The sequence below is a fragment of the Rhipicephalus sanguineus genome, chromosome 7 (genome assembly GCF_013339695.2).
Source record: "Rhipicephalus sanguineus isolate Rsan-2018 chromosome 7, BIME_Rsan_1.4, whole genome shotgun sequence".
In the NCBI taxonomy this organism is placed as follows: domain Eukaryota; kingdom Metazoa; phylum Arthropoda; class Arachnida; order Ixodida; family Ixodidae; genus Rhipicephalus; species Rhipicephalus sanguineus.
In genome coordinates this window covers 137,196,722-137,223,898 of record NC_051182.1, presented here as the reverse complement: position 1 = coordinate 137,223,898, position 27,177 = coordinate 137,196,722, and the positions used below count along the sequence as shown (strand labels likewise).

Here is a 27,177-nt window from a genome sequence, read left to right as displayed (position 1 = left end):
TGTACTTCTGAAGTGAATCTGAGTGAGCTGTTAATTTTTTCGCTGGCCCATGTTTGCAGCGTACGAGTCACAGCCCCAGTCATGTTGACCGCGTTCATGTAAGCATGGAAATTACATATATTTTCGGTGACTAAGTCAACAGAGCTCCAGGGAATCCATTCTCTGACCAAGTTCTAGGCAGTATACATATATATAGGACAAAGGGCAACGCCACGTACATTCGGCAACAGCGCCTACGGCTTTCCGAAAGGGGTGTGAAAAGCTGAAACACAAATCGCGCTGCCTGCTTGTAACTTCGACGCTTTCGTAATAAACGTAAGATGGTGACCGATTACCATTCGATGCGCCCTGAAGGGCACGACCGGTCCTGATGCAAATGCTCGCAGGCGTACCAGACCTTCAGATCACGACGTAGGCTGCATAATACTGACCGAGCGCGAGCCACGGTCTAAGTCATGTTGGCAGCGTTGGCAAGAACGGAAATGAGACGTAATTTAGGCGATTGGGTTCAGCGTTCGAAGTTCCGGTTACACCTCAGACGTCGTTACGTGAAGACCACGTCCGAGGCATATACTATATCCCACGCAAACAGTGTTCGTGAATGGAGTTGAAGCGCGCGAATTCGATTTGGCAAGCTCGCTTCGCTCGTGTCATATTGGAAAAGGGTGGCCTTCAGGAAGGTGCCCGTGGGAGAGCGTTCAAGTGAGGCGAGTGTGAACGTTCGGGATATGTGCCGGTGACCGCTTACGCAGTTTTTTGGCCCGCTGTAGAAGCTTATTCCATGTAAGGTGTGGCGCTGCTAAGCTCTAGGGCGCGGGTTCGACTCCGGACCACGGCGACCGCATTCCTATGAGGCGAAATGCAAAGAACACCCGTGCATGCTTTAGGTGCACGGGTGCATGATTTAGATGCAGGTTAAAGAATCCCACGTGGTCCAAATCAATCCGGAGTTCCCAACTACGGCGGGCCTCGTAATCGTGTTGCGGTTTTGGCACGAAACACCCCAGCAATTATTATTAAGGTGAAAGCCTTGGAAGCCTCGTCAAACGCAAAAAGTGACCGTCGGCACCGGCGTGAACATGAGTGATGCAAAAAATCATCACATGATTACGTCACCCAATGAGGTTATTATGACGTCACAGGGCGCCAAAGTTTGTTACGTCATGACGCCGTCACTATGGCGTCACGTAACTTGATGTCACATGACGGCGTCATCACATGGCATCGTCGCTTAGTCAAAGGTGGGCCGACCGCGGAGGCAATGGCAGACCACGTTCGGTACAGAAAGTTTCCGGAGGTGACGGGGAGACAAGAATCTATATAATCGACAAGAAGCGAAAGAAGAAGATGGCTTTCAGCTTTGAGTTGTCTTAGGCAAACGCATATGGGAATGTGTGACTTATTATTCAGGAAGTTTAGCATTCACACTCTAGAAGATTTTGCGCATAAGGGTTAAAATTTGCGCATAAGGGTCACACTCTAGAAGTTTTTGCGAATAAGGGTTAAAGGAGTGGATCAATGAATGAATCGAAGCAAAAGGCAACAGCTCGTGATTGCGTCCGCGATCTTATTCGTGGGCTGTGTCAGAGAACTGCGAAAACGCTAACGGTTCAGGACGCTCGATGACCTTTCTGCCAACTTCGATTACGCATTCATATCGCTGAGAATCTAAACGACAGCTTTTTCCGGTTCCCGTCTCTTTCGCCATCTCTTGCATCGCCTCTGCAAGTGAAAACGCGCAAGGTTCCTTCATTTATCCTTTTTTACTATTTCGCGAATGCAAAACCACGCGGCGTGCGTCCGGTGATGGTCTCCGGTCTCGCGCGGCTGCGGTCCGTTCGCGAGATGATCATCCCACGCACGGCAATTTCGACGCTTTCCCTTCCGGCGCTCTCGCAAAGATCTAGATAAGAAGGCTTGCGATTACGGGTATACATACACCGCACTTACGTATGTATGCGCTTATGGACGCGAAGGCGAAGTTGTTGCGCATATAGCGGCGATGAAGAAAAATATAGAGCTGTGATTTACGTTCCGATCGGCGTCCGTGGCGGGATGGTAAAATTGCGGTCCTTGGGTCGGTCTGGTCTGTGGGTGCCTGGGTGGTTGAAATTGGCTCGTTTCATTATATTTCCCTCTATTTATTACTATACTCTCGCGGTTACGGCTTCTTCCCATCAGTTCTCTTCTTTTTTTTTCTTCAACTTATCGGTTCCCCGCAAATTGGAGTCCTCGCGGCCGCGAAGTAGTTGTAAACACTGCGTGGGTGTTTGTGGTCGGTGAAAAAGAATTAGGCATGAAATACGGGTGAATTCAGTGAACAGGGTGCGTAGATTTTCTTGTATATAATGCAGAGCGCGCTTTTGTTTCAGCGATAGCTTTCTCAGTGGAGCTGTTTGGCTTTTCGTTAGTCCGTTTCGTGCGAACAGAAAACTCAGCATATATCTATACCGTTGCCGCGTGAAGCCAAGTTAAGCTTAGTCGGGCCTAGTTCAGCCAACTTAAGCATGATCAATTCTAGTTAAACCACGACTAATTAAGTTAAGCGTAATTACCACTAAAAGATTAAGCCTGATTTTTAAGCTAATACGGATTAAGTCGAGTTTGCCTAGCCAGATGGGGCATACACCAGGTCAGATTACGCTAATCCCACTTGATGTGAAAAATCTGGACTGCCGATTCCGACCCTCCGTGATCAAGCCAGTCGTATGTGTGGAGATATACTAACACGGATTAGCTTAACCCCGATTAAAACAGATTAAGACAAATACAGATCGAGGTGCGCTTCATTAAGCTCAGCCGTGCCGCATTAAGCCGTGCTGGTCAAGTCATGCCGGATTAAGCCAATCCCAGCCATGCCCCGACTGAGTCGGTACTGGGTAGCCAAAAGCTCGGCTGTTAGTACAGCCTTGCACCACTAGTGCAAACTGCGTATTTTTTTTTTTTTCAGTTTGGTGCCTGGCAAACATAGAAGTCCTTTTTTTTTAGCGCAGGCAACAGGACCGCGACAGAAGGAGAAGGCACAGGTCCCTCTCCGCATCTTGACTGTTTGCGCTAACCAAGCCTAATTTCACAATGACTCCCTCACCTTATTATGAACAAAGCCCTTATATGCCTCAGCAAACTGGAAAACTGACCGTCGTTGCGACAACACGCATGGTACCAAAAATCTGGTGACCTCATACGAGATTTGGAGATGCGATGTCATCACGACGTCACAAATGGCCGAAATTTGTGACGTCATGATAATACATCACGACATAATCACACGACATCTTCGCTTGGTCAAAGGTGGGTCGATCTCGGATGCAGTGCAGCACCACGTGAGGTGTGGAAAACGTTGGGAAGGGAAGTGCGGGGGGGGGGGGGGGGGGGAGACAACTATACAGCTGACTGAGAAAAAGAAAAGCGGAGGATGGCTTTCGCTTTCAAGTCGCCTTAGGCGAATGCATATGATGAGGTCGTCAGATCTATGGGTGCAACAACATATGATGCTACAAGAAAACGTTGCTGAAATATCACACGGGCTATTAGCGTCACTTAATTGCTAAGGACCAAGGTCTACTTATCTACTTGCTATTGTATGCATTACTTTTACTTGTCAAGCTGTCCTAACCTCGTATATTCCATATGCACATCTGTGTACTTATCCTTCATGTGTCGATTTCTCGCTATATAATCCATTCCTTGCCCGTCTCGTATTTCCTTCGCGTCAGGCTACCCAGCAGTAGGCGTGGGACCAGAGGAACGAACCGTAAACTCTCCCCTTTCGTGTTTCTCACGACTACGTTGGCCTGCTTTGCTTCTATTTCATTACCCCCTTACTTTCTTCACAAAAAAAAGCTTAGTTTTTCTTCCGATCCCCCTCTCAAAGCGAAGCTAAGCCTAAGTTGGGCGTTCCCTCCGTATTCCCTTCTGCTAGAGGAAGTCGTCCATTGTTTGTACGTCCAAATGTCCGTTGTTCATGCCTATTTCAACGTGCACAGGCTAGGAGTGCACTCATAGGCGTGCGCCCGGGAGGGGGTGAAAGGGGGGGCGAGGCGGCCGCCTTTTCTGGTTACCGAAAAGGGGGCGCCAATTATGCCCTATACCTTTACTCAGTCGGAGTTCCTACGTCATTTTTTAATGCGCAAGGTTAATATGGCTAGGCATGTTTTTTTTACGATAACGGAAACCAAGAACCCCATAATGTTGCATTCAAAGAATTGTTTACGTCCCATCTTTAACCCCTGAGAGCCGGGGACAATCGGCAAGCTGTTGTGAGCCGTTGTCATCGCTTCATTTTTCGTTCTTGCATTCATTGCGGAGCTCGCTTTCTTTTTCAGACTCGACCAATGGCCGGGGGAGGGGGTTGTGATGAAACTTGCCCCCCCCCCCCTAATGGAGAACCCTGCGCACGCCTATGAGTCCACCAGATCGAGAGAAAGCATCGGTCAAGTACCCCACGAACAGGCACCCAGGCTGCATGCGCAATGGTCACGCGTTGCCTCGAGCTCTTTGGGCCGCTGCCATCCATCATGGCCGCCCACTGCGCTGGCCGCGCCATCTGACGGGCCCACCCGATCGCCGACACTGTGGAATACGCGCAGGCATGTCCCGAGTCGTGTTTGCAGTGTGTAGAATGAGCAACACGCGTATCGGGTGTCCCCTGTAATTGTTATTCGAGAGTGAAAGAAAAAGTACGCGTTGCAAGAAGTCACGTCTCATGCCTACCTGCAGATAGGCAATAACATTTCTAGCGTCCCGATGTGTTTCGATAAGCCTAGATGCGTTTTGCAGCAGACTACACAGCGTGTATCAGGTGTCTCGTCTATATTCATCGACAATGTTGGAAGACATCCCACGAGTCGTATACCTGATGGTTATCAGTGGGAATGCGATACTTCTTTGAATGCGATGTAGCTCTTCGGGCCTCTGCCATCCACCATGGCCACCCAGTGCGCTGGCCGCGCCATCTGACGGAACCACACGATCGCCGAAACTGTAGAATCCGTGCAGGCATGTCCTCAGTCGTGTTTGTAGTGTGTAGAATGAGCAACACACGTATCGGATGTCTCCTGTAAGTGTTATCCGAGAACGAAAGAAAAGGAAATGCCCGTTGCAAGAATTCACGTGTGATGTCTGTCTGCTAAGAGGCAACATCTCTAGCGTTATGATGAATTCGATAGGCCTAGCAATATTTCCAGCAGACTACACTGCGCGTATGAAGTGTCTCGTGTAAATATTCATCGACAAGAAATCCACAGGTTGCCGGAGTCATACCTGATGGTCGTAGGCGTTAGCAATATTTTTTTCGGGGGGCCTACCACCATTTATGTAATTTCGTGCATGAGTTTGTATGTGTGCGTGTATATACACGCATGCAAAACTGAAACATTTGGGAGGGGGGGCTTCAACAGCCCCTCAAGCCCCCCCACCCCCCGACCCCTGGATACGCCTGTGCTGACGGTTATCAGTGTGAATTCGATATTGCATCTCGATATCATTCATTTGTTCCGTAAATAATCAATGGAATTAAGTGAGAACACGACAATGCCGCAGCGTCTCCACAACATGACTTGTAAATTTGATTACATTTGTTGCAACTATATTTCAGGGAGCTATGGGGCTACTCTGATGCTTCGTGGACGATTCATAAGCGTCAGGCCCGTAGCCAGGAATTTTTTTCGGGAGGGGGGGGGGCACTTGCTGAAAGCCTTGACAATTTGAGAAAAACGCTTATTTTCTTGATTTATTTTCGGTAAAACACCATGTATCATAAAAATTTCTTAAGTGCCCCCCCCCCCCCCCGCCCTGGCTACGGGCCTGATAAGCGTAGACGGTGAGTATAGAAGCCGGTATGACGATAACGGGATACATACTTTGTGACGACATGTGCATTTCGTGGGTCCAGTTAAAACAATCCGGGATATAGGGACGCCAAGAAAATATGTAGCCGCAGCCACATGGCCACTGTCAGATAGCGACAGGAATTGGTCTCGAAAGTCATGCGCTTTCCTTCCCATAAAGTGCCATCCTTACGCCCCACCTTCCGCTCATCGTCCTTATGCACCACAAGCACAGTTGTTTCAACTATTCGTTTTTGTTGCGGAAAATGTAGGGTGGTTATTGAATAGTGGTACAGATCATCCGTATCAAGGCTACGTGTTTCTTGACTCCTACACAGCCAATGTAGGAAATCTAAGCCTTGTTTGACGTTGGCACAGCTCCGAGGAAAGATAGAGAGGCTCGTTCAGGAAAGCGGTTGGCGGATATTGCGCTCATGCTATTGAATGGTCTTGCATTCGATACCGTTTTATTGCGATAGCAATTATATGGACAGTCTCGGCTGGATTTTGCCGTCGCCGTCATGCACCGTATATGTATAAGTATGTATATATATATAAAAGCCCCAAAGAAAAATAATTCAGAAAACTGCTTCCGAAGCGCGGAATCGAACCAGGGACCTCTTGTTCCGCAGCGAGTGGCGCTATCCACTACGCCACGAAACGCAGATCCTCCACGTAGCTAACGGCGAGCGTTATATACATACCCCTTACCGCTGGACGGACTCACAGACGGCAGGCGATAATAAGCTTTCTTCATTACCAGCGAGATGGCGCTAGCAGCGCGACGGGCGCATTTAAAAGTCGTCGTCGAGCTCGCTCGCTTCTTATATTTGCGCAGCGAGAACATTGCCCTTCCGTTGTCTGCTCGCGCGGTTTTCTCGCGGTGAGGGGAAGAGGAATGTTTCACGCTTTCACCGTGATGTCCGCGCTCATGTTACCGAGCGTACGAAAGTCACTCGAGCTGAAGGGACGCCGCTAAACGAACAACAGAAGATGAGCGCGAACTATCAAGTGTCACCTTTTTCAGTTATCCTGCTAAACAAAAAGAACGAAAGAAGGCTAGTTTCAAGTTGGAAGCAAGCCCATGGTAAATACTTCTGGAGCTCCCTTCCTGAAGCAGTTTGTCCTATGTTACTGTTCAGCTACTCATCACCAACCAACGAACAAATTAGCAATTTTTACGATGAACAAGTTTTCACTTTCAAAGTTGTATGAAAGTTGAGGTGGGAAACGGGTCATCACAAGCTACAGAGACGTAAAGACCTCTTTGTAGCAAAAATGCACAAGGAAATCAATACGGATTTCTCAGAAAGGAAGGCTTCTAATTCAAAGAAAATTATTCCTGGTCTGGGGATCTAACGCGGGAACAACGCCTTTCCGGGACGGTCGTCTACCATTTGAGCTAAGCAGGAAGCCTCCGGACGTATAACCCTTCCATCACCTTGCGGGATTGCGCAGAACTCAATTATCATACATGGGCGTAAAATTGAGCATGTAGTAGCCGCAGTGTTTGCCTCAACGTTTGCCCAGCAACCAATTCATAAGAGAACACAAGAACGCCAAATAGTGAAACATGACTTCCTCGAGATGCCACGAGCACTCCAAATTGAATCCGCGTTCCGATTTTGCTTTAAGACCGTTGCAGCGCATCTAGAAAGTTCGCATCATCAGTCGCCGTCAGGATGAAACCGTAACATTCGAGGGCCACCAGAGTTCGTTGTCCCTTTGCCCAGACGTGACATTAGTGCCAACGACCGATTCAAAGAAGGCGCTCTTCTGTCGCTTCGAATAAACGGCGCAGTGTCTACGTATATATAAAAGCCCAGCGTCTCCAGACTTCACTCTCGAGCTCGCTTATCCGTCATCTCGAAGCCAAAACAGATCGAGCTTACCGATAAGAGAGCCACCTACGGTATGTATTTATACCTCGGAGCCGCGCCGCTCAACAATAACGGGCTGTGACGTAGCGCCTTCTCTAGAAAATGAACCGCGCAACAAATACACACACGCGCGCACACATACACACACACACGCACGCGCACGCACAAACACACAAAATGATCGCTCACTACTACGTATATACATACTAGCCAGAGGTGAGTGAGCACTTCCGACTTCACACGAACGGTATTTCATTACGTCATTGGGATTAGGCGGGCGCAAAGTGTCACGTGGTTCAACGCCCCCTTTCGAATACTTCCGAAGGCTTTCTCGGCGCGTAACGGCGAGACCGATCGACATCGCGACTGCGGTCGCGATCTCGCGAGAAGTCCGTGGATTAACGCCACTTCGTGACGCAGGTGCTCCATTCCCGCGAGGGGCTTTTCGCTTCTCAAGCAGCGCCGCCGCGGCCGCCATCGCCATCGCTCTAGCGGCGGTGTTTCCTCAAACTATGAAAGAGATCCGTCATATATGTTCTCTGGATCCGTCGTCTGCTACGCACCGCGCAAGCAGACGACATATCCGTATGCCCGGACTCCTTTGCTTTATCCGCCGTCTGCTAGCGACCTCGCCGGTAATCAATGTTGGGCAACGGGTGCGCCCTCGCGCGGCCATCGGTCAAACTTTGGAGATTTCTCTTCTACTTTTTGTCTCTATATACTACTTTTTGCATATACAAAGTTCATTTCGACCTCGGTGCGGAAGAAAGTTTCAAAGGACCCCGCGAAGGCGGGCCGTACTCAGCAGCTCGTTTAGCTGTTTTTCTTATGTGTTTCTTTTTCCGTGAGATCGTTCATAATCCAAATTTGCAAACTTTCATATACCCCGCGCTAAGCAACAGGATATTTTGCGAAATGAGGGAGATATACGGAATAAATTACTGTGTTTACTCGTGACGTTTCTTTGCATTCAACGTATTTCTTCTTGCGCTTGTTCTGGTCGAATGGATTAAAATCGCTACAGGTTAGTTCCTATACGGGGAGGCGGGGATCTTAAGCGTTGTGTGTTGATGATGTTTGCCGTTGGGGGGGGGGGGGGGGGGAGGGGGTAGGGCCGGTCACGTGGCGCATAGCATGTATACAAGTGATACCCTTGTACAGTCGAATAACATTTGTCTATACAGCGGTCGAGCGAGTGGCTGTGGTTGCTGCCGCCATCCGCAGCTGCTACCTCGCGTTAGTTACCAGCTTCCGTTCATGCTTGAATTGTAGCCAGGGTTGCCACTGACTTTCGAGTAAATGTCGCCAAACGACGAGCAAAAAGTCGCCATTTTTTTACAAATTTCGCCAAAAAAGTCGCCGTTCTAGATATGTGCGGCATACCTAGTAATAACAATTTCCACTCAAGTATAGCCCCGTTGAATACAGTACCATCCAAAACCATTAAATTATACTGACGTTTCTCAATGACAGTCGTATCGCCCGCTTCATCATGGGAGTGCACGGTGCTGCTGCTCCGACTAGCCGCAAGATGTGCGTGGTGGCGCAAGGGTGAATGAATGAAGCGCTCATGATATCCTTCCATCCCTGTCCGCTCGTTTCAAAGGTAAAAGTGTGGTAAACCTTCGGCGAAAACCGTTGTTTGTAGACAGCTTTACGTATACCCTTATATGAATTAAAAGGATTAAAATGTTTATTGAAGGTAACACGACAGAATCCTTACAGGAACCGATCATTAGCCAGTCTTACACCTTTTCAGTGTGAACTAATATGATACCGGACGCCACTGACCCTTTCTTATAGTCGTCACTTATATCTACACACGTCAATCCGATGCGTTATTAATGAACCAGTAGACAATGTAAAATGTTATATAGCAATTGTTTTCATTGCACATGCTCACCGAGAACAGTGGAAAATGCTTCAATAAATAATTTTTTTATTGCACAAATAGTCCGCATACCGCCTCTCTTCGTTATTCCAAAACAGTCTTTACGAGCTGAATTGGGGGTACTACAACAGTGAATAAGTCGCCAAGCTATTCAGAACAGATGGAGCTTTGGCGGAACAAATGGTCGGAACACGCGGCAAACCCGTGGTCTAGCCCCTTCAGAAGCGAAATTTCAGAGAAGCTTGAAGCACCTAAAGCCATAAACTTACAGTCAAACACTGCCCTCTCGCAATTTGCAAGGCAGTCCGCTGACTTACATTTTGCTAGAATGTCGCTGGGGGACGTTCCGGTACCTCCTGCATCTAGATGGGATCCCGGACTAAGGACTCCCCTCACCGATCTTCTCACAGAACATCAAATAAACGTTTTATTTTCTCTGTAGATGAATTGAGAAGATACGAGTTACAGGACGGACATACCGAATGACGCGTAATGTGCACATTCTACTCGTGGGTCTAAAACCAAGGAAAATACAGAGAATGTTGCCGCTCATTCGTTGGGAAGACACTGAGCTTGGGATGCATAACTCAGTGGAGACCTAAGCCGAAAATCGCCAGAAATTCGCCATGTCGCCATTGATAATTTTTGGTCGCCACGGGCCTCTCAAATTCGCCAATTTGGCGAAAAGTAGCCACCATTGGCAACCCTGATTGTAGCACAAGGACCTAGCCTGCGGTATGGCTAGGTTTGGTATCATTACGCGGTGTTGGCTTCTGCATATTTTTGCAGAGAACGACAGCTAAAGCGCCTCACTGGCTGCTCCAGACAAGTGTGATTCAGATTGTACATTCCATGCACCACGTATGAAATACAAGCGAATACAACCGTATACAAGTAACTTAAGAACGCTTGTCACTGAGTGTCCGTAGGATAGGCCCGGAATGCTTCCGGCGTTAAATAACGGTGACGCAAAGAAAGAAACAAGAAGATAAGAAAGAGCACTGTCATCGCTGCATTTTGCAGTTGTCTCCAGTGACGTGTACGCGCGTACAAACCGAAAGAAAGGCGTTGTAAGTGGTCGTACAGACCTTACAGAGTACATGCACTCGCTTACGCGACCACCCTCTACTCACCTGAAAGAAAGAAAGAAAGAAAGAAAGAAAGAAAGAAAGAAAGAAAGAAAGAAAGAAAGAAAGAAAGAAAGAAAGAAAGAAAGAAAGAAAGGATAAAATGCTCGCGCCTGCCCGGGTGGTCCCTCTCCAACTCATCGCGTTCCAGGCATCCATTAGGAAGCCGCACAGAAAGTCAGGCTTCGTCTCAGCTCATTTGGCGGCCATTTTGTTGCCCCCCGCCCACCCTCAGGAAAGACGAACAACCTGGCAGCAGCAACGCCGCTTCGCCCTTCACCTTAGCCTCTTCTTCTATACTCTGTATCTCTTTCTTTCATAGCAACCTTGGTTCCTTCGAGACTTCCTTACTTCCTTCACTCCTCTCCCTTTCTTTCTATTCTTTCTCTCTCTCCTTGATTCTATAGTTTCTTTTCTTACTCGGACTCAGCGCCCCCTCTGTTTGCGCGTCTACCCTTTTTACTTTATTGTACGTCTCATTATTTCCTGCCTTCGTTCCTTCCCGAATGATGCTTCATTTCTTGCTCCTTTTCATTGTGTATTTATCACGGTTCTTCGATACCTTAGTCATTCATTTCCTTCTCGAAGTCAGCACCTTCTCCTTCTCGACTTGCGCGTGTCCCGTTAATGTGCCGTTCATTTTTTCGTCTTGAATTCGCAAGCCTGTCAGCGACGCGTTCGTTTTCCTCGTACACAACTCTTAAATAGGTGCAGCACGGAAGAGGTAACTCCACGGCTGTGGCTGTGAGAGAGCTGGGCAGCTTAAGGAGTTGTGTGCGTAGTGCGCATGCGTCGTCTCTAGCTGCCTCCAGCAGTACGCAGCTTCACTTAGCACACCGAAAGTTTAAACAAATCTGGACTACTCAGTCATACTGTATCATAAGCGCACTGCAAAGAAATCTGGATGTCGCGCAAGCGGACCAGCCAGAAAAGAGAGAATAGCTCTTGCATGGTTGCAGCGCACTCCATGCAAGCAATGCCCGGACAACTGAACTTTCTAGGCCTCAAAAATGCTGCCGTGGATTGCATCCATATACAGCGAACCTAGCAAACCTCGCCCAGAAATCTGTCGAGGTGTCGAAAAACCATTTGCCCTGGTTTTGCGACACCTCGACAGATTTCTGGACGACACCTGGTGTACTGCCCTCCTGACAAGTGCTGTACACCGCACTTAAAAGTTTCGACAATGTTGAAAACTGCTTGCTAACAGGAAGACTCTTCCACCTTACTGTTTTCTTCTGCGTTTTCTATTAAAAGACGACAATGAAGCCAACAAAACGCAAGTCAAGCCTAAGACAAAGGTTTAGGAGAAGATGGAAACTAGAAGAGATAAATAGCGGACCAGGCAGTATCGCTTGAGTTAACATTTAAGCTCGGGTATTTCGCTGCAATAGGGCGGAGTAACTTTGTCGAAATGTTCGCTCTTTCGAAATTTCTCATCCCTTTAAGTTCCCGCCTGTGACTTGTAGAAATGGCTCGTGTCTGGCTCGGACATGGCTCACAATGGAGCAGTCGAGCCGCCTGGCGTCGAGTCTAATCCAGAAACTGTTACAAAAAAAAAAAAGGGTTCCACATATGAATATTACAATACCTTGTATGCGAAGCGCAGCTCCCAAACGTTCTTCGTTTCCCCGTGCAGGAGGACGTCACTCCTGGACGATTGGCGCACGCCCGGTGGCAACATGGTTGCTGCCACCAGCGTGGCTCCGGCGCCGGCCTGGTCCGAGATGGACGGCACTGGCACCACGTTTCGGACGACGGGCTCCAAGTACACGCCTGCAGAAGAAGAACCAGAGATCAGTAACCATCCGCACGACTGCAGCCTTCAGCGTGAGCCGAACGACCGTACAGAACGCACAGTTATGATGCTATAGTAACAGAAGCAAATCTATGGACGTGGTTAATATTTCCACTCTACATCGTAAGCATTGTACACGAATTATGGTATAAACGAAAAACCACATTGATGAAACAGATGGCACACAGACGCGTGTTTCTCGTCTGCTTCACTTATGCCATAGCGCAGACGACGGACAATGAAAACAGACAAGCACACACAACAATTAAGTAGAGATAAAAATTTAGTCCCTTTAGCATACGTTCAGGACAGCACAGATGAATGCCTGTGTTTTGGCGAAACAATCATTAAATTGCTTTGAAGTTGACAGTCGATTGCATTGTTATTTCCTATTGCTCGTTCAGTGTAGGTCGTCAAGACATCGCCACCGGTTCAAGTTGATGAGACCTAATCACCTTAATACAGATTCTACTCAGCCTATGCGCTAATTATAACTTGCAATCACTCGGCATAACCGTTACAAGGCAAACACAGCGCACAGTTCACGAAGACCGACAAAAGCAACACGAGGCACAGGCGCTGACCCATACCCAGCACTGTGCATTACCGCCGCTTGCTAAGTAGTGCACAGTTACAACGCCTGGTAATGTTGCGGGAAATCTCATTTGTTTTGCGTAACATACCCAAGGCACTTACACTGTAAGCGTAAAACGTTATTGTATTTGTGCAAGCCAATCACAGCCACAATGTGTATGTTATATCGACTTCTTCTCGGGGCCTATCTCCGAAAGATTTCGCTCCACCTGCTGTTGTGTAAGAATGTAACGTTGTCGTCGTGTTTAGCGTAAACCTTCCTCTATTGTTCGGAAGCGGCGGCTGTCTGGCCTACTGATATCTAAAACAAAAAAATAGCGGAACCTCAATTGACAGCGGTTTTCTTTCTCTTTCGCTACAGACACGTCTGATATATTTCCTGGTTATGTCACTGTCATGCAGTGACGTAGTAACTGATTCAAGCAAAAAAAAAAAAAACCTGCAGCTGCATTATGCTCACTAATTTGACTATGCTGCTGCAAAAGGGGTAGGAAGCTGGCCACACCGCATGCAAAGGCACTCTCACTACAGCTAACTCTGCCTTCGACAGATACGTTGACATCCGCATCTCGACAGCTCCGCATCTGCACAATTCCTTCGTAAACAGCAACGTTAGAGAAACGAAAATATCAAGTTGCCGCGGCTGCTTCCTGATATCTCATTTAAGAAAAAGAAACATCGCTGTCATCGCGGCCGTGGAGGTTACACGACGAATCAAATCAAAACAAGGGTAAATGATGCTTTTAGAGAATATAACAAGAAATTAAGGAGATCCGGCGTGAGAGCGCACGTTGTCAACTCTCAACGACCCGACCTGCGCCGCATCCACCGCATCTACACGGCCGATGCGACACCATCTCACCATCCAGCCCGCAATCAAGCAGACAAGCAAACACGCACGCACGCACACACACACACACACACCAGCTTCACGTCCGCTCCTATATGTAGCGTCCGCAGGCGTCCGCAGGCGTCTGCGCATAGCGAGGGAGCTATCGCAGCGCCAGCAACGGGAGTAGGCGCCTCTAAGTCTAGACAGTCGGCGCGACAGTGTGGCGCCACCAACGCGCGAAGCTTCCCTTGGCCCTCCCTGCGTCCGCACTGTCCCTCGCCTTAGCATCTGTATCCATGTTTCGCCGGTTTCGCGACGTCGACGCAGCGTCTTTGCAAGTCGCTGAACGCTGAACTGCAACGCTGCAACTGCTGCTAGTCGCGAGAAGGAAACAGATGTAAAGCCTCCTCTGGGCGATGGACTGGATGGACGCCGAACCTGGCCGAACGGCCGAACCACGTGACGAGTTCGGTTGCGTCCGTTGCGTCAGTTTATTTCTCCTCTGTTCAGCGGTGGGTCGGCGGTCGGTTTAACGGTTCTCTGTAATAGCGCTCTTGCTGCGTGGATTGAGCTTCGCTGATTCTCGTTTCATTCTAGATCTGACGTCACTACGCTGGCCGTGTTGCGTGTCAATGGTTGCGGCAATTTGGATCGTGATTGGTTATCAATTTGCATCGACCGTGTTTCAAGGTACCGTCTCTAGTCCAAGTGCGAAGGAGGCTATGTTGCAGCGCTACATACGAAAATAGGAAGGTGAGCAAGAATCTTCATCACTTCTCAATTGTGTTACAATCGGTACCGTGTTATTTTATATCGGTGTCACACGGTACAGTGCTGATCGCGAATAAACCCAATCGGAACAAGTTTTCTCAGCAGTGATTGGCTACTTTCTGGAGGTGTCGTAAGATAAACAACTACAATCGAGAAATCAGATCCGGGTCAGACCCGATTGCGATCGTAAGCGACCGTGTTACGCGTTCTTTTTTTTTTTTGCTTTTTGTGCATAATTCAGGTCGCATCCAATTTCACTTAACGGTGCGGTCTTGGTCAGTGTATCACACAGCGTCCGCAAGAACTTGGTAAAATTTAATAAAAAACTGTTACTTAGATTTCCTTTCGTGCTTTTTTTAATATTCTCAATCAAATTTTTTTCAATGAATAAACTCGATCAGCTTGTTCTAACCTCGGGCTGCATGCTCATATGCTCATAGTTGAGTTCATATGTGGACGTTGTTATACGCAGGGATGTGCGGTGCCTTATGTATGAGAGTACGTGACGTCATTTTACTTCAAGATTATCCCGCGTCTTCGCTGTGCCTGTGTTACGTTATCAAAACTTTGCTTTATGTTTGCATTGAGATATCGCTTATTTACAACGTATCACTCACGGAGCAGAAAACTTCCGAGACTTTTTCGGTTTCCGTACGGAAGCCGAAACGTCTCGACGTCGCAGTCGACAACTGGGCTAGTTGGTTTCACTGTTTCTGCAAGCGCTCTTTGTGTCTCCTTCGTCGATTTTGTTTGCACTGCTTTAACCATAATGGTCTCGACGATCTTAAAAACATTGCAATTTTTGGTCAGCGTTTTTCTGGGTTGGAATTTCTGCATTATACTTCCTCCCAACAGGACGATTTGTCGTGGAACCAACGATTGCTACAAACCATTCGACGTCACACGAAATTGTCTGTAGTGTTGTTGAGAGCTGTGGCAGGTTTTAATAGAGGTTACGTTACCAACACGCATGAGGATACCTTACTTTCATCTGTAACAGCGATCTTTTATTTTTTAATTAACCTAGCATTATAATTAACCTAGCATTTACATTGGGAGAAGGAAATCACTGTCTCTATTTAAGTATCATACGAAATGACTTTATTTGGAGCACTTATGAGTAAATGCTAGCTAGGTTCACACTTGCAGCTCAGTATTTGGGAGCCACTACAGCATTTTTTTTAAAAGAAAACCTCCTTGCTTTAGACGCCGCTCCGTTCCCCGAGCGGACGAAACAGAGCGGATCGCGATGGGATATCACGTGCCTCGCGTTCCATCGCCAACGCGCGGCTCACTTTTTAAGATCCCAAATACGTGGAGGCATTCATGCGTTACTCGCCGAACGCTGTGACGTTTTTCAAGGAAAGGCAAAGAAGAGTAAAAGCAAGGGCTACGCAGTAAAGGATGAAGGTAAAACAGGCCGTGGCGTGTGCGCTCGTCTGTGTATGTGTGTGCGAGTGTGTGGGTGTGAGTATACACGAGTCAAGGGCCTTGATAACGAAATGCTCTAAATGCTTAGTTATCGGGTCAAATGTTTAATTATGCATACGTCTAGGTACAGTGGCTATCATGATATGCTATCGTGATACTGCGATTGCGTCTAGCTACCGTGATATGCGTAGTTATCAGACATTCAAAATGCTCATTTATTTTGTCAGTTTGTTGTAGAGACGAATTCGTCTGCATTTTATGCGCGTCTTTTGTGCGCCCATGGATGTGTTGGTGTGCGCTAGGGTGTTTCTATTGTTTGTGCGCGCGAGCGCGTCGAGTAAGTGTATTTGTTATGTGTTGTCGCCATGTGTGTATATGAACTCACTTGTGGCCACCCCCGCCCCCCCCCCCCCGTCTCTCTGTTGTGTGCATTTGCGTTCTCCTCGTAACGCTTACAATTACTCCATCTGTGTGTGCAGTTTCCATGGCTTGTGTTCCTGTAACGCGCTTAGAATCTGCGAACACGTCAACTTCTCCAGCGTTTGCAAAGGCGCAGAGGAAAGCCAACCACTGGTGTGCTTCGTTATTAACGTGAAAGCCTTAGAAGCGTCGTCAAACGCGAAAATTGACCGTCGGCGTCCCGCGGCGTCGCGCACTGCACTAGTGATGAAAAAAAAAACCGTCAGAACGTGATGACGTTACCATATGACGTCACACATAGCTAAAATTTGTGACGTCAGCATCACGTCACCGATTCGGGCGTGACGTCACACGATGCCGCCATCACAAGGCTTTCACGTGATGCCGCCGTCACATGACGTCGTAGCATGGTCAAAGGTGGGCTGGTCTCGCAGGCAGTACAAAACCAGGTGAGGTGCCTCCGATCCTGGAGGCAGTGCAAAACCACGCTGGTTGCACAAAGCTCTCGAAGGGCGACGGGGCAGGATCAACACATCGACTGAGAAGCAAAAGAAGATGGCTTTCGCCTTCGAGTCGTCTTAGGTGAAGGCATAAGGAACCCTGTGAGTTTTCTCCAAAGCATTCACCGCATTGGACGGAGAGCCAAAGGTGAGCTCAGATTTCTTCTTTTTTTCGATCTACGCTCTATATACGCTTCGAACCTGAAAAGCCATTACCTTTCCACCGTTGGAGCAGAGCCTTTGTATGCAGGTCGGCCTTATCGGCCAACGAACCCGCAATCATTTCTCCTCGAGAGCTCGAACAACAGCATCACCACTTCGACACGCCGAGCGGAGCAATCAGGGCGTGCGCGATTAACTTTGGGGCAGACGCTTCGCATTTGTTATAGAGCGATAGCTGTAAGCTGCGTTTAAAAAAAAAATACTTGCAACTCCGTACCGTTACAGTTGATTGAACCCGCAATTAAGTGAGTGCGATGTTGTAATTTTTAACGATTAGGCGGGTGCGAACAACACTTACGGCTATTTGTGGCTAGTATACCCCGACTTCGCCGCTTCGAAGTGTCTCTGCAAGGGGAGATCGGGATAAATCCCGGGTTGCAGGGAATGTTTTTTAACAAACGTTCCTTTTTTTTTACTTCGAAAGCTTGTCATTGGGTGAGCCAAAAGTAGTGTCCGAAATACATGAACGAATTTGATTCGTGCAGAAACTATAGGTGTGGTGACGGTGAGAGATGGTCCGTGTGTCCAACGATCAAGGCGGCGACACCTGAGAGGCGTGTTGCGCGGAGGTGGCGAAGACGCCTTAAATGCGGACACTGAGCAAGTCGCGGAACGTTAGTGTCACTGTCACGTCCCATTGATTGTTGCCTCACTAAACGGGTACGAGGTATCGTGGTTTGTTTTAATGATATATCATAACTCACATCATGGCAGCTTGCCCAGAAGCGATATGATAAAAGTTCATCAGCATGTGACGAGTGACGAGTGTTTTTCTAAAACGCTCAATGCCTTCAGCAAGTCCCCCGCTCTCCCCGAAAAAATTGCTGCCTGTGGGCCTGCGGTGACGCAAATCACGTGGTGTTTTGTAGAACTTCACTCGCCTCCAGTTTTTCGCTTTTGGGGGTACCGCTCAACGAGATACTTTAAGGCCTTCGCCATAAAAAAATTGACAGTCACATAAGCTAGACTAAGGATATCATAAGCGCAAGGCTATGCTCTCACGCGAGGTTCATTAAATTACTTTCAAGTTCTCAGTTTATTGCATTGTCATCCGCCCCCTTTGCCCTGAAGTTTTCAGCACCTCACCGTATGTTCCAATACCCCCGGGACCGGCCCACATCTGAAGAAGCTACGAAGGTTATGTGATGACGTCATAACAGAACGTCAGTGATGACTTCATGTGACATCTTCCTCTTAGTATCAATTGATGTGTCCGCTAGGTCACGTGACTTTTTGTAAAACACCTGCTATAGTATCTTTGTTGTACACTGGAAGCAAAACCCAGTATTTGCGGAGTATTTATGCCACACAACTATAAACGTCATCTGGCTTGCTAGCATTTCCTTGTTTTGAAAACGCGGCTCTCGCCACTTTCCTATCAAGGATGGTACGTCACGCTGATAGCGCGCACGCCGTTCGTGACCGGGAAGTGCCGGGACCACTGTGATAACGCAAGGACACTTGCGTTATCACAGTGGACACTGATACTGATAACGCAAAGGACACTGATAACGCAAAGACGACGATTATAGTTTTGCGGGAGCAATACTCCCCGAATACAGGATAGCTAGGTGCCGGGCTAGTTCATATCGCATTTTCATATAAAACTATGAGCGCAAGTAGATGACGCAGGACGAAGAAGGGAAACACCTGAGGTGTGTGTTTCCCGTATTCGTCTTGCGTTGTCTATTTGCACTGAAAGTTTTATATGAAAACACACTCCCCAAATTCTGTCCCCAAATACTCCATTTTTTTAGGGTGAAGCTTTCGCTGTATCTATAATCTAGTTATTTTTGCTATATATAGCTGTAGCCTTTCGTGTTGCAGACTTTGGTACCATTCGTGTTGACGCCGATGCTGGACCGCGGACGCCGCATATTTTCACTCACGAGACATATGAGGCTTTCGCTCTAATAACCGCAACAGAGCATGCGTGAACAAACGTTAACGACCATGCATACAGTGTCAGCGATGGTGCAAATGAAGGACGCACTCATTTGAGACGAATGTATACGTTCCTAAAGGTGCGATGTGACCTCGGAACACGTTCTCACTGCCTCGGACGATTTCAGTGAGCGAGGCCGCGTACAGCCTGTGGCTGCTTCGGACATCAGTCATCCGAGCCGAACGGATACGTAACGATCCAGCAGCGGATCAATCCATCAGCTGCGAAACGGGGCGCGAGCGTTAGTATATGCGTGCGCGGCACCGCGGGCACGAAAACAGCGTGAAGGACTTGTCACGGTCGGGCATATACGCAGTGCACTTTGATTGCGTGCGAGTGTACGGCTTCGTTTCATTTTCTAAGTTGCCGAGTCATTCTTAGTCTCAACTCGGCCCTAGGTTTCACAGCTGCGTTAGTTAACCACGTAATAAAGCTTGTAATACTTCAAAACATACCATATACGTGCGTGCTTTCTTAGCATTTCGTGGTGTGGTCCTGGTTATCCGTTTTAAGAAGCATACAACGAAAACTCACAGTTTTTCATTGTATGCTTGTCAAAGAGAACATCGAAATTCATTAAAAGCTGGTCTTCGGAGTAATCTCGCCATACATGGTGCCAAGTATGGCCGCATGCTCAGCTTGTCAGACGTTACGCTCCTGAAACGAAACTGTGATAGGCGTGCTAGGAGATATTTGAAGCCTTTATTAAAAGCCAAAGGGGCGAGCGGTGTATAAGGTAAATACTAGATAAGGGAGTCCTCTACCTGGCGTCACTTACTTGATGCAAATGTAACCTAATGTTTCGTCATGCTTGTTTTATTATTTATTTGTATGCATAAATATCCTTCGTTTCTTCCAATAAGTATTAACCCTGTAAAACCCAGTGTATCATATATGATACATTAAAAATAATGCCTCAAAAGAGGTAATAAGCCCGTCAAAGCTTCATGGAAAAACCATTATTGCATATTTAACATGTTATAATGAAGTTACACTGAGTTATTCATTTAATCAAATTAATTAATTAATTATAATTAAGCGTAATTAAGTTATGATCGAAATAAAATTTCACCCTTTTTTTTCTTAAAATGAACTCTACACGAAGAGTAAATATAGTGAGTGTTTTTTCACAATTTTTCTGAAGGCAGAACGCCTTTTGGGCATTACAGGGTTAAGTTGGCAGTCAGCGCCCGTCTCGTGTTTTCCTGCGTTCGTCTCGTGTTTGTGCTGGTAATTCCTGTTTTGAGACATGTGCCAACTAGACCGCCTTTCGCCACTTTTTTCAAATCGAAAACTCACAGGATTCCTTATTCGTTCGCCCTAGACGACTTGAAGGTGGAAACCATCCGGTGTGGCCGTTTTACCGTGCACTTTATATCGACGTCCAACGTTCACTATTTAACTATAACCAATCTAACTCTAATTTAAACTTTCAACAAATAATCTTCACGAACTCGGTATTCCCTCAATTTGCTTTATCATCATATACACGCACTATCACGCTTTCACTCGCTTTTGCATTGATTTCGCTTCCCTAAAGGTCACGTGATCTTTTACGTTGCTTCACTTCTCTCACGTCGGCTTTTCGTTGAAGGCTGCGGTAGCATGACGCATAAAAGGCTTTCGCCTTAAGGAATACGTGTGTTCTACTTTGGATCTGCGTCATTCCGTTAAATGCTTCGCTGACAACGATGCGTTTTTTTTTTAGATATACGCCGCATTTTTCCCACCTTCGTATCTGTAAGAGTACACTATTCACCGAGGTACACGTCGAAGTTATTTTCTGGTGATGAGCTAAATTCAGTATGAAGGTTGACAACCTTGAAGCTTTCAGCGTGGTCGAAGCGCGTAGCCCAGTATTCTAAGAAAAAAAAAAAGGAGATTACCTGTTACCCTTTTTGGTCAGTCCTTACTTGCAATATATCGGCCGTCGCGGTGACTCAGTGGTTATGGTACTGGCTGCTGACCAGAAGGTCGCGGGCTCGATCCCGGACGCGGCGTTCGCATTTCAAAGGAGGCGAAATGGTACAGAGGCGCGTGTACTTTTCGATTTAGGCGCACGTAGAGAATCACAGGCGCCAGAAATTTCCGCACCCCTTAACGGCGTCACTTATAATCATATCGTGGTTTTGGCGCGCAAAATCCCGGCAATTATTATTATTTACTTGCAACATATATATAACTCTCTTTAACGATACAATTTAACTCTTTTTCGGAGAGTCTCGCCTCCAAATACTCCCCAAAGAGGGTATAATAATCACAAAAGAAAGCTAACGCGGATCTTTTAGTAAGGTTGTGATACATCAGGACTTCCAGCCCGCCACGGTATTCTAGTGGTTATGGCGCTCGACTGCTGACCCGAAGGACGCGGGACCGAGTCGCGGCCACGGCGGCCGCACTTTCGATGGAGGCGAAAATTCTTGAAACCCGTGTACTTAGATTTAGGTGCACGTTAAAGAACCCCAGGTGGTCGAAATTTCCGGAGCCCTCCACAACGGCGTCCCTCATAATCATGTCATGGTTCTGGGACGTTAAGCTCCCAACAATATTAATTTATAATAAATTATAAAGTCACGACTTATGACAAAGAATAGCAGGTCATCATTTTCTTTTGTTCTTATAGTGTACGTATAGTACCGAACCACGAGGAGTTACGCATCAGTCGCGTGACTTCCTCTAACAACCAAGGAAAAGAAAAACCGGCGGGAAATACGTAACTATGCGTGGGAATAACCGACCGTGGACGAAAGTTTCGTAACCATAACCATGCCGTAAAAAGAGCACGTAAGGAAGTCTCGCTTACCCCCGTATTCATGCATACCACTCTCGACAACCCCATAACAATCACCGAGACCCCGTGACGAAATCGAACATCAAGATGCGAGCGAAACAAAACGCAGCGAACGAAAATTAAAGGTTCTATAGGCACAGGGAGGCGATGGCGTCAGATAATGGCTCAGGTCAACAACGGCTTCGACCCCGGAATTGGCTCGGCCAACGGCATTCTGCATTTTTCTTTCTCCTTCCGCATTATTTATAGCCTCGCGGTCTGGATCATAAATAACGGCTTCGTCTCGGCTCGGCTCTAGAAGAAAACGTCGGAGCAGACGATATAGAAAGGCAAGCCGTATACAAGTGCAGACGACAAGATAAAGAAATATACATAGGAAGCCAGAATACTGCCTTACGGGCTGCAGTGTTCAGTTCAGGCTGAATCTGATCTACGACGGTACGAGCGTGCGTTGGAATGAAGAGGGAAAGTAGTGGGTAATCAAAATGCAGGCGATAAATAGAATGAATTGCCGAAGGGCACGCCATGTTGCGGGCGGGCGTCTCTTTTTTTATCTTTTGCAGACGACGAACGGCGCGTTAAGGCTTAACATCGGAAGCAGACGAACAACGCAAGAAGCGCTTTAAGAGAACACGTCCTCTAGGCACGCGCTCTGCAACGCAAGCAGACGACAGCGTAAAAGAGAAAAAGATAATGGCGGCGCAGCGGCTTAAGTATCATGCAAAAAAGCACACAAAACCGTGTAAAAACACTGCAGAACGCAGACGCCGAACAGTAGAATATCGAGTGAGAAGCAGACGAAACTTATAGCTGCGGAAGAGCGCCTCAGAGTGCAAAATACGAAACAGAGGCGAAAGTATATCGAGAGATAAAATGGCGTCGCCTCCGCCCCACCCTTCCCCACCGGAACATGCGTGCACGCGTGTATCCATGGTTGCGTGTGCCTCGCGGGGAGGGTTGGTTGAGCCGACAGATGCGCTCCGCGCGAAACCGTAAAGACCAGCAGTATATAGAAGAAAGCTAGTGCGCCGCGCACGCCATCATCCCAAAACCGGGGCCTCCTAATAAAGCCGCGGCGCGCGCGGGCCGAAGAAGAACGATGCGCACAGCTTTCCTCGCGGGAGGTGGAGCGCCGCGGCGCGGCCACTTTCGCTAAGCCTAACCAGTCTTCTCACGGGGGGACCCCTTGTGTTTATTGAAGAAGGAGGGTGTGCCGCTCCCGATCACCATTTTTTTTGTTTCCTACCTCGCGTTCCGTTTTTTTACGATTATATTTTTTTTCAGCGCGTACATGTATGCAGTGTGCAGCTATAGCGATGTCGACTACCTCCACCCCCCTCCGCCGCCATCTTCCACCCTTCTCGGCTTTCGTAATTCTTTTTCGAGGTCGAAAACCTCTACGGGAGGGGAGTATGCACAAACCGTCACGACGCGAGGGTAAGCGCGCCGTCGGTTTAGGGTTACGCAACGGAAAAAAAAGAGGCGGCGAAAGTCGTGCAAATACAGCCGACGCATGGCATGACGACGGTAGCAGACGACGTAAGACTTTCGCTGAAGGCAGACGTGTAGTGTACTACACGTATAAGCTAAAAGCCTTCTGCTTCGGCAGTAGACGTACACGTCTGCTTACGAAGCAGAAGGCTTTTAGCTCATACGAGGGTCCGGTTCGTGATAGGGCCATAAGTTGCCGAGATTTTTTTTTTTTTTTTTCCGCGCGCATGCGGCAATCCGGTCGACGACAGCAGTGGGCGGGCTCGATTGCGTGCGAGTAATTAAAACGGCGAATGAATCGTGCAGCACGCTTGTCTTGGCTTGGCGCGATTGGTTCTGTTTTCATTCAGCCATGCAGGCCATGCTAGGCGCCACTATGCCGTAACGAGACACTCGATAAGTCTTTGTTCTTATATTTATGGGCATACCGCTGCCGAAAGGAAAACGGGGCGTGCTTCGAGTGAAACATGGTTGATGTTGTAATTGAATAAGACGTCAGCAGCCATGAGAATGTACTTGAATCCTCAGAGTACGCGTAGGCTCCTGCTGACGTCACCGGTTCTACCGCTGTTGGTGTTGCGGGTGTTGAGTTCACTACCGAAATTACTGCAGGAAACTGACACTGCGATAGTTGTTTAACACGCATCTGTGAACGGACTCGATCTTTTTACCTTCTTGCTTGCAAAGCGTCGCAGTGGCCTTATTTGCATCGCGTTCTCTGTCTTTACCGGACTAAATTCTGAAGTTATACCATTTTTATTTCTTTACAGTGGCTGTACAGTCTGTATCTTAAGTGCAGTAAGGTTGCGCACGCGTGAAAGATTACTGGAATATCATGTTATAAGGCACTTGAATAACTTAAAAATGAACAGTTCGCCAAGTCACGAAGCCTTTTGAAGGCAGAAGTATGAGGCTTAGGCAAATCTATCGTAACAATCATTCTGAAGCTGGTTGATCTATCATACCACAGCATTTACAGATACCAGGAAATCTGGAATATCTTACCAAAGATTCATTTGTGATGGACCTTCTTTCGACCAGAATTTCGTAGGTACACACCTACATTCATTTAACAGCATTCATGTCCTGCTGCAAATGCTCAAAATTCCCGGAAGCTACATACCTTTGGGCTGTAACAGGTGAAACAATGTTTCCTCGCGATAAGGGCTATAGCCCTTATCTAACACCTCAACATTAAGAAGTCATCAGCTGATTTAGCTGACAGTTTAGGGTAAGCTGTGCTACGAAGACAGCAACAGAGGTGCAGCGGCCCGCCCGCAATCTTACACAGCCGAAACCGGCGTTGAAGCTGCACAAGGCTTAACTCTCGTTCTCCGTCTACAGCGACACCACGCTGGGATCCGGCATCAGTGCACTCCGTGCAATGTTGTTAGATTAAAGGCAAAAAACACCATCACACACGACAAATACACAAATGTGCAGCGAGAAGAGACCAGAAGGGTACAAGCAGCGTCGTGCTCTTCCTGCAGACGAGCATTCCCGTGGCACGTACATACGATGCAGACGACAGGACATCCATCTTTGGCGAAAGGCCCGAAGCAGACGACGCCGAAGCCACCAAGCTAGTCAAGTACGAGCCGGAATCGGGTGTATAGGCAGACGACAGCCACAAATGCGCTTACGCAGTGGGGGTGTGTGTGCATTGTATATAAACCGCTCAGCCGACAGCGAAAGCATCCATTTCTGCGCACGTGCCCGTGAGGGCAGACGAACCGGAATGAACTGGCCTTACACAGCAGACGACAATCAGGAACGCGCGTGCGCGGCAGACACGGGGGCATTCACATACTGCACGGATAAACGTGCAAGGCTAGAAGAAAAATATTTTTGACTTTACAGAAACGAACAGACCCGACGTTCCGGATCCCACTCTGACCTTTCTACAGAGGTGACCGGGGGTCACCTGAAAGCAGTGTTTCCATAGCCTTCTTCAGGCTGTGGGGTCACGCCTTTTTTGTAAAGTAAAAGAATTGGCGCAGCTTGCATTAAGCCGCACAAGGCTAGATCACTGCAAAGCTCACGGGAACGTTTCAGTTTTTCTTGTAAAGCATCTCTCCAGAATGCTTGGGTGGAGATCGAACGCGTGCCGGTTTGTGATGATGATTATTTCCTATCTACGACACACGGCAAGCCTCGAGCATAACATCTCTGCAAGGAGAGCTTTTATTTTTAATCAGTACTTTGATTGGTGTCCCATTTTCAACCATATGAACTGGAACGCAGTGTACAGACGACCAGAAAATCTGCTTATGGCGATGCACGGACCGCATGCATTAACCTGAGCAAAAGGAGTGGATGTGCGCAAACAGGATTGAACCGGTGTTACAAAGCAACCGACTAGAGCAAGAACGCACAGTGAGGAACACTGAGTTGTGGCATGGGACATCCACTCCTGCCCGCCGGAACAAACACTTTGCCACAAGTAGACGATCAGCTGCACAGAGCAAAGTGAACAATTCCGGACCACGACAATAAACGCTCGCGTGACGCTCGCATGGGTACATATGGTCAATTACTTTGATAAGGAACGTACAGGCTGAGCACACCACTGCACGCTACTGCAATGAACGGGGGCTACAAACCAAACGTCATGATTTGAAACGCGCCACCATTGAAGACAAAACGCACGGGTGTATTCACTTCTGCATGGAACAAACTTGCCACGTGCAGACGATCGACCGCATGCGCACGGTAATGAATTGCTCCAGACGATGACTAGAAAACCCACGTGCGGCGTTGTGCGTATACAGTATGTATAGTCTCAGCAGACAACAGGGGGGATAGCCGCACAGGAGGGTAGCCGTTGCCGCACGTGCAAACAGTACGAGAGATATGTTACGTAGATACGTGCTGCTAAGCATACGAAACCACGCTGAGAGGCCAACGAACGCGCCTCACGAAACTCGCCGAACGTTCGAACGAACGCTGCCGCTATGAGATACCCACACCTTAGTGCAAACAATACAACCACCTCGGTGTAAATTCGGAGGCCCTGCGCATTCGGCAGGCCCCCGCGAACGTTAACACCCTCACACGTCGTGTGTTAAAGAGTTCGACGGGTAGAGTATAGAGAAACTGTAGAACAGGCAATGGCGGGAAGGCGGCGAGGAGTTTAGAGGGTGAGAGGTGAAATGAGTAGGCTTAGATACACCAGTTTGCAGAGTGAGGCGAGGGGAAGTTGAGGCGGAGAGGTGCGGGTTATCCCGCCGCGCAAATTATAGCCTGCCACTAAAGCACTCCGCTGCAGCCACCAAATATACACCCCTTCTCGCTCTTCCAACCCTCCTGGCTTGCTTCTCGCGGAACCACACTGCTATAGCGAGCCTGCTTTATTGACGCCATCTTGCTTTTGCGAAGCGCAACGCTTACAGGAAAGTCCTCGCAACACTCGACCACAGACTCGGCTACAGCCCCTTCTCAACCGCGTCTGCAACGCTTCCTCCCTCTCCTTCGTATTGGTTATTAATATAACCAATTACCATACCCAACCCCCCATCCATCCCTTCTTTTTTCCCATCCATCGTGGTCTTCACCGCGCGGCGGCGGCGGCTTCGCTCAAATCCTGTTATTACGACGCTCTCTCTAATCCGATACCTTCGTCGAAGTCGTGATACGCGCATATTCGTCTGTTGCAC

The 27,177-nt window shown here is 48.0% G+C and overlaps 1 protein-coding gene across 1 annotated transcript in view; it reads right to left on the bottom strand.

Moving 5' to 3' along the window:
- The window catches only part of LOC119399065 (uncharacterized), a 198,834-nt gene that overhangs the window by 59,252 nt on the left and 112,405 nt on the right, over window positions 1-27,177 (bottom strand). Inside the window, exon 2 of the mRNA XM_049417522.1 lies at window positions 12,318-12,502. Within this exon, the coding sequence (XP_049273479.1) occupies window positions 12,318-12,410 (93 nt within the window). The 5' untranslated portion in view covers window positions 12,411-12,502. The remainder of the gene's footprint in view (window positions 1-12,317; window positions 12,503-27,177) is intronic.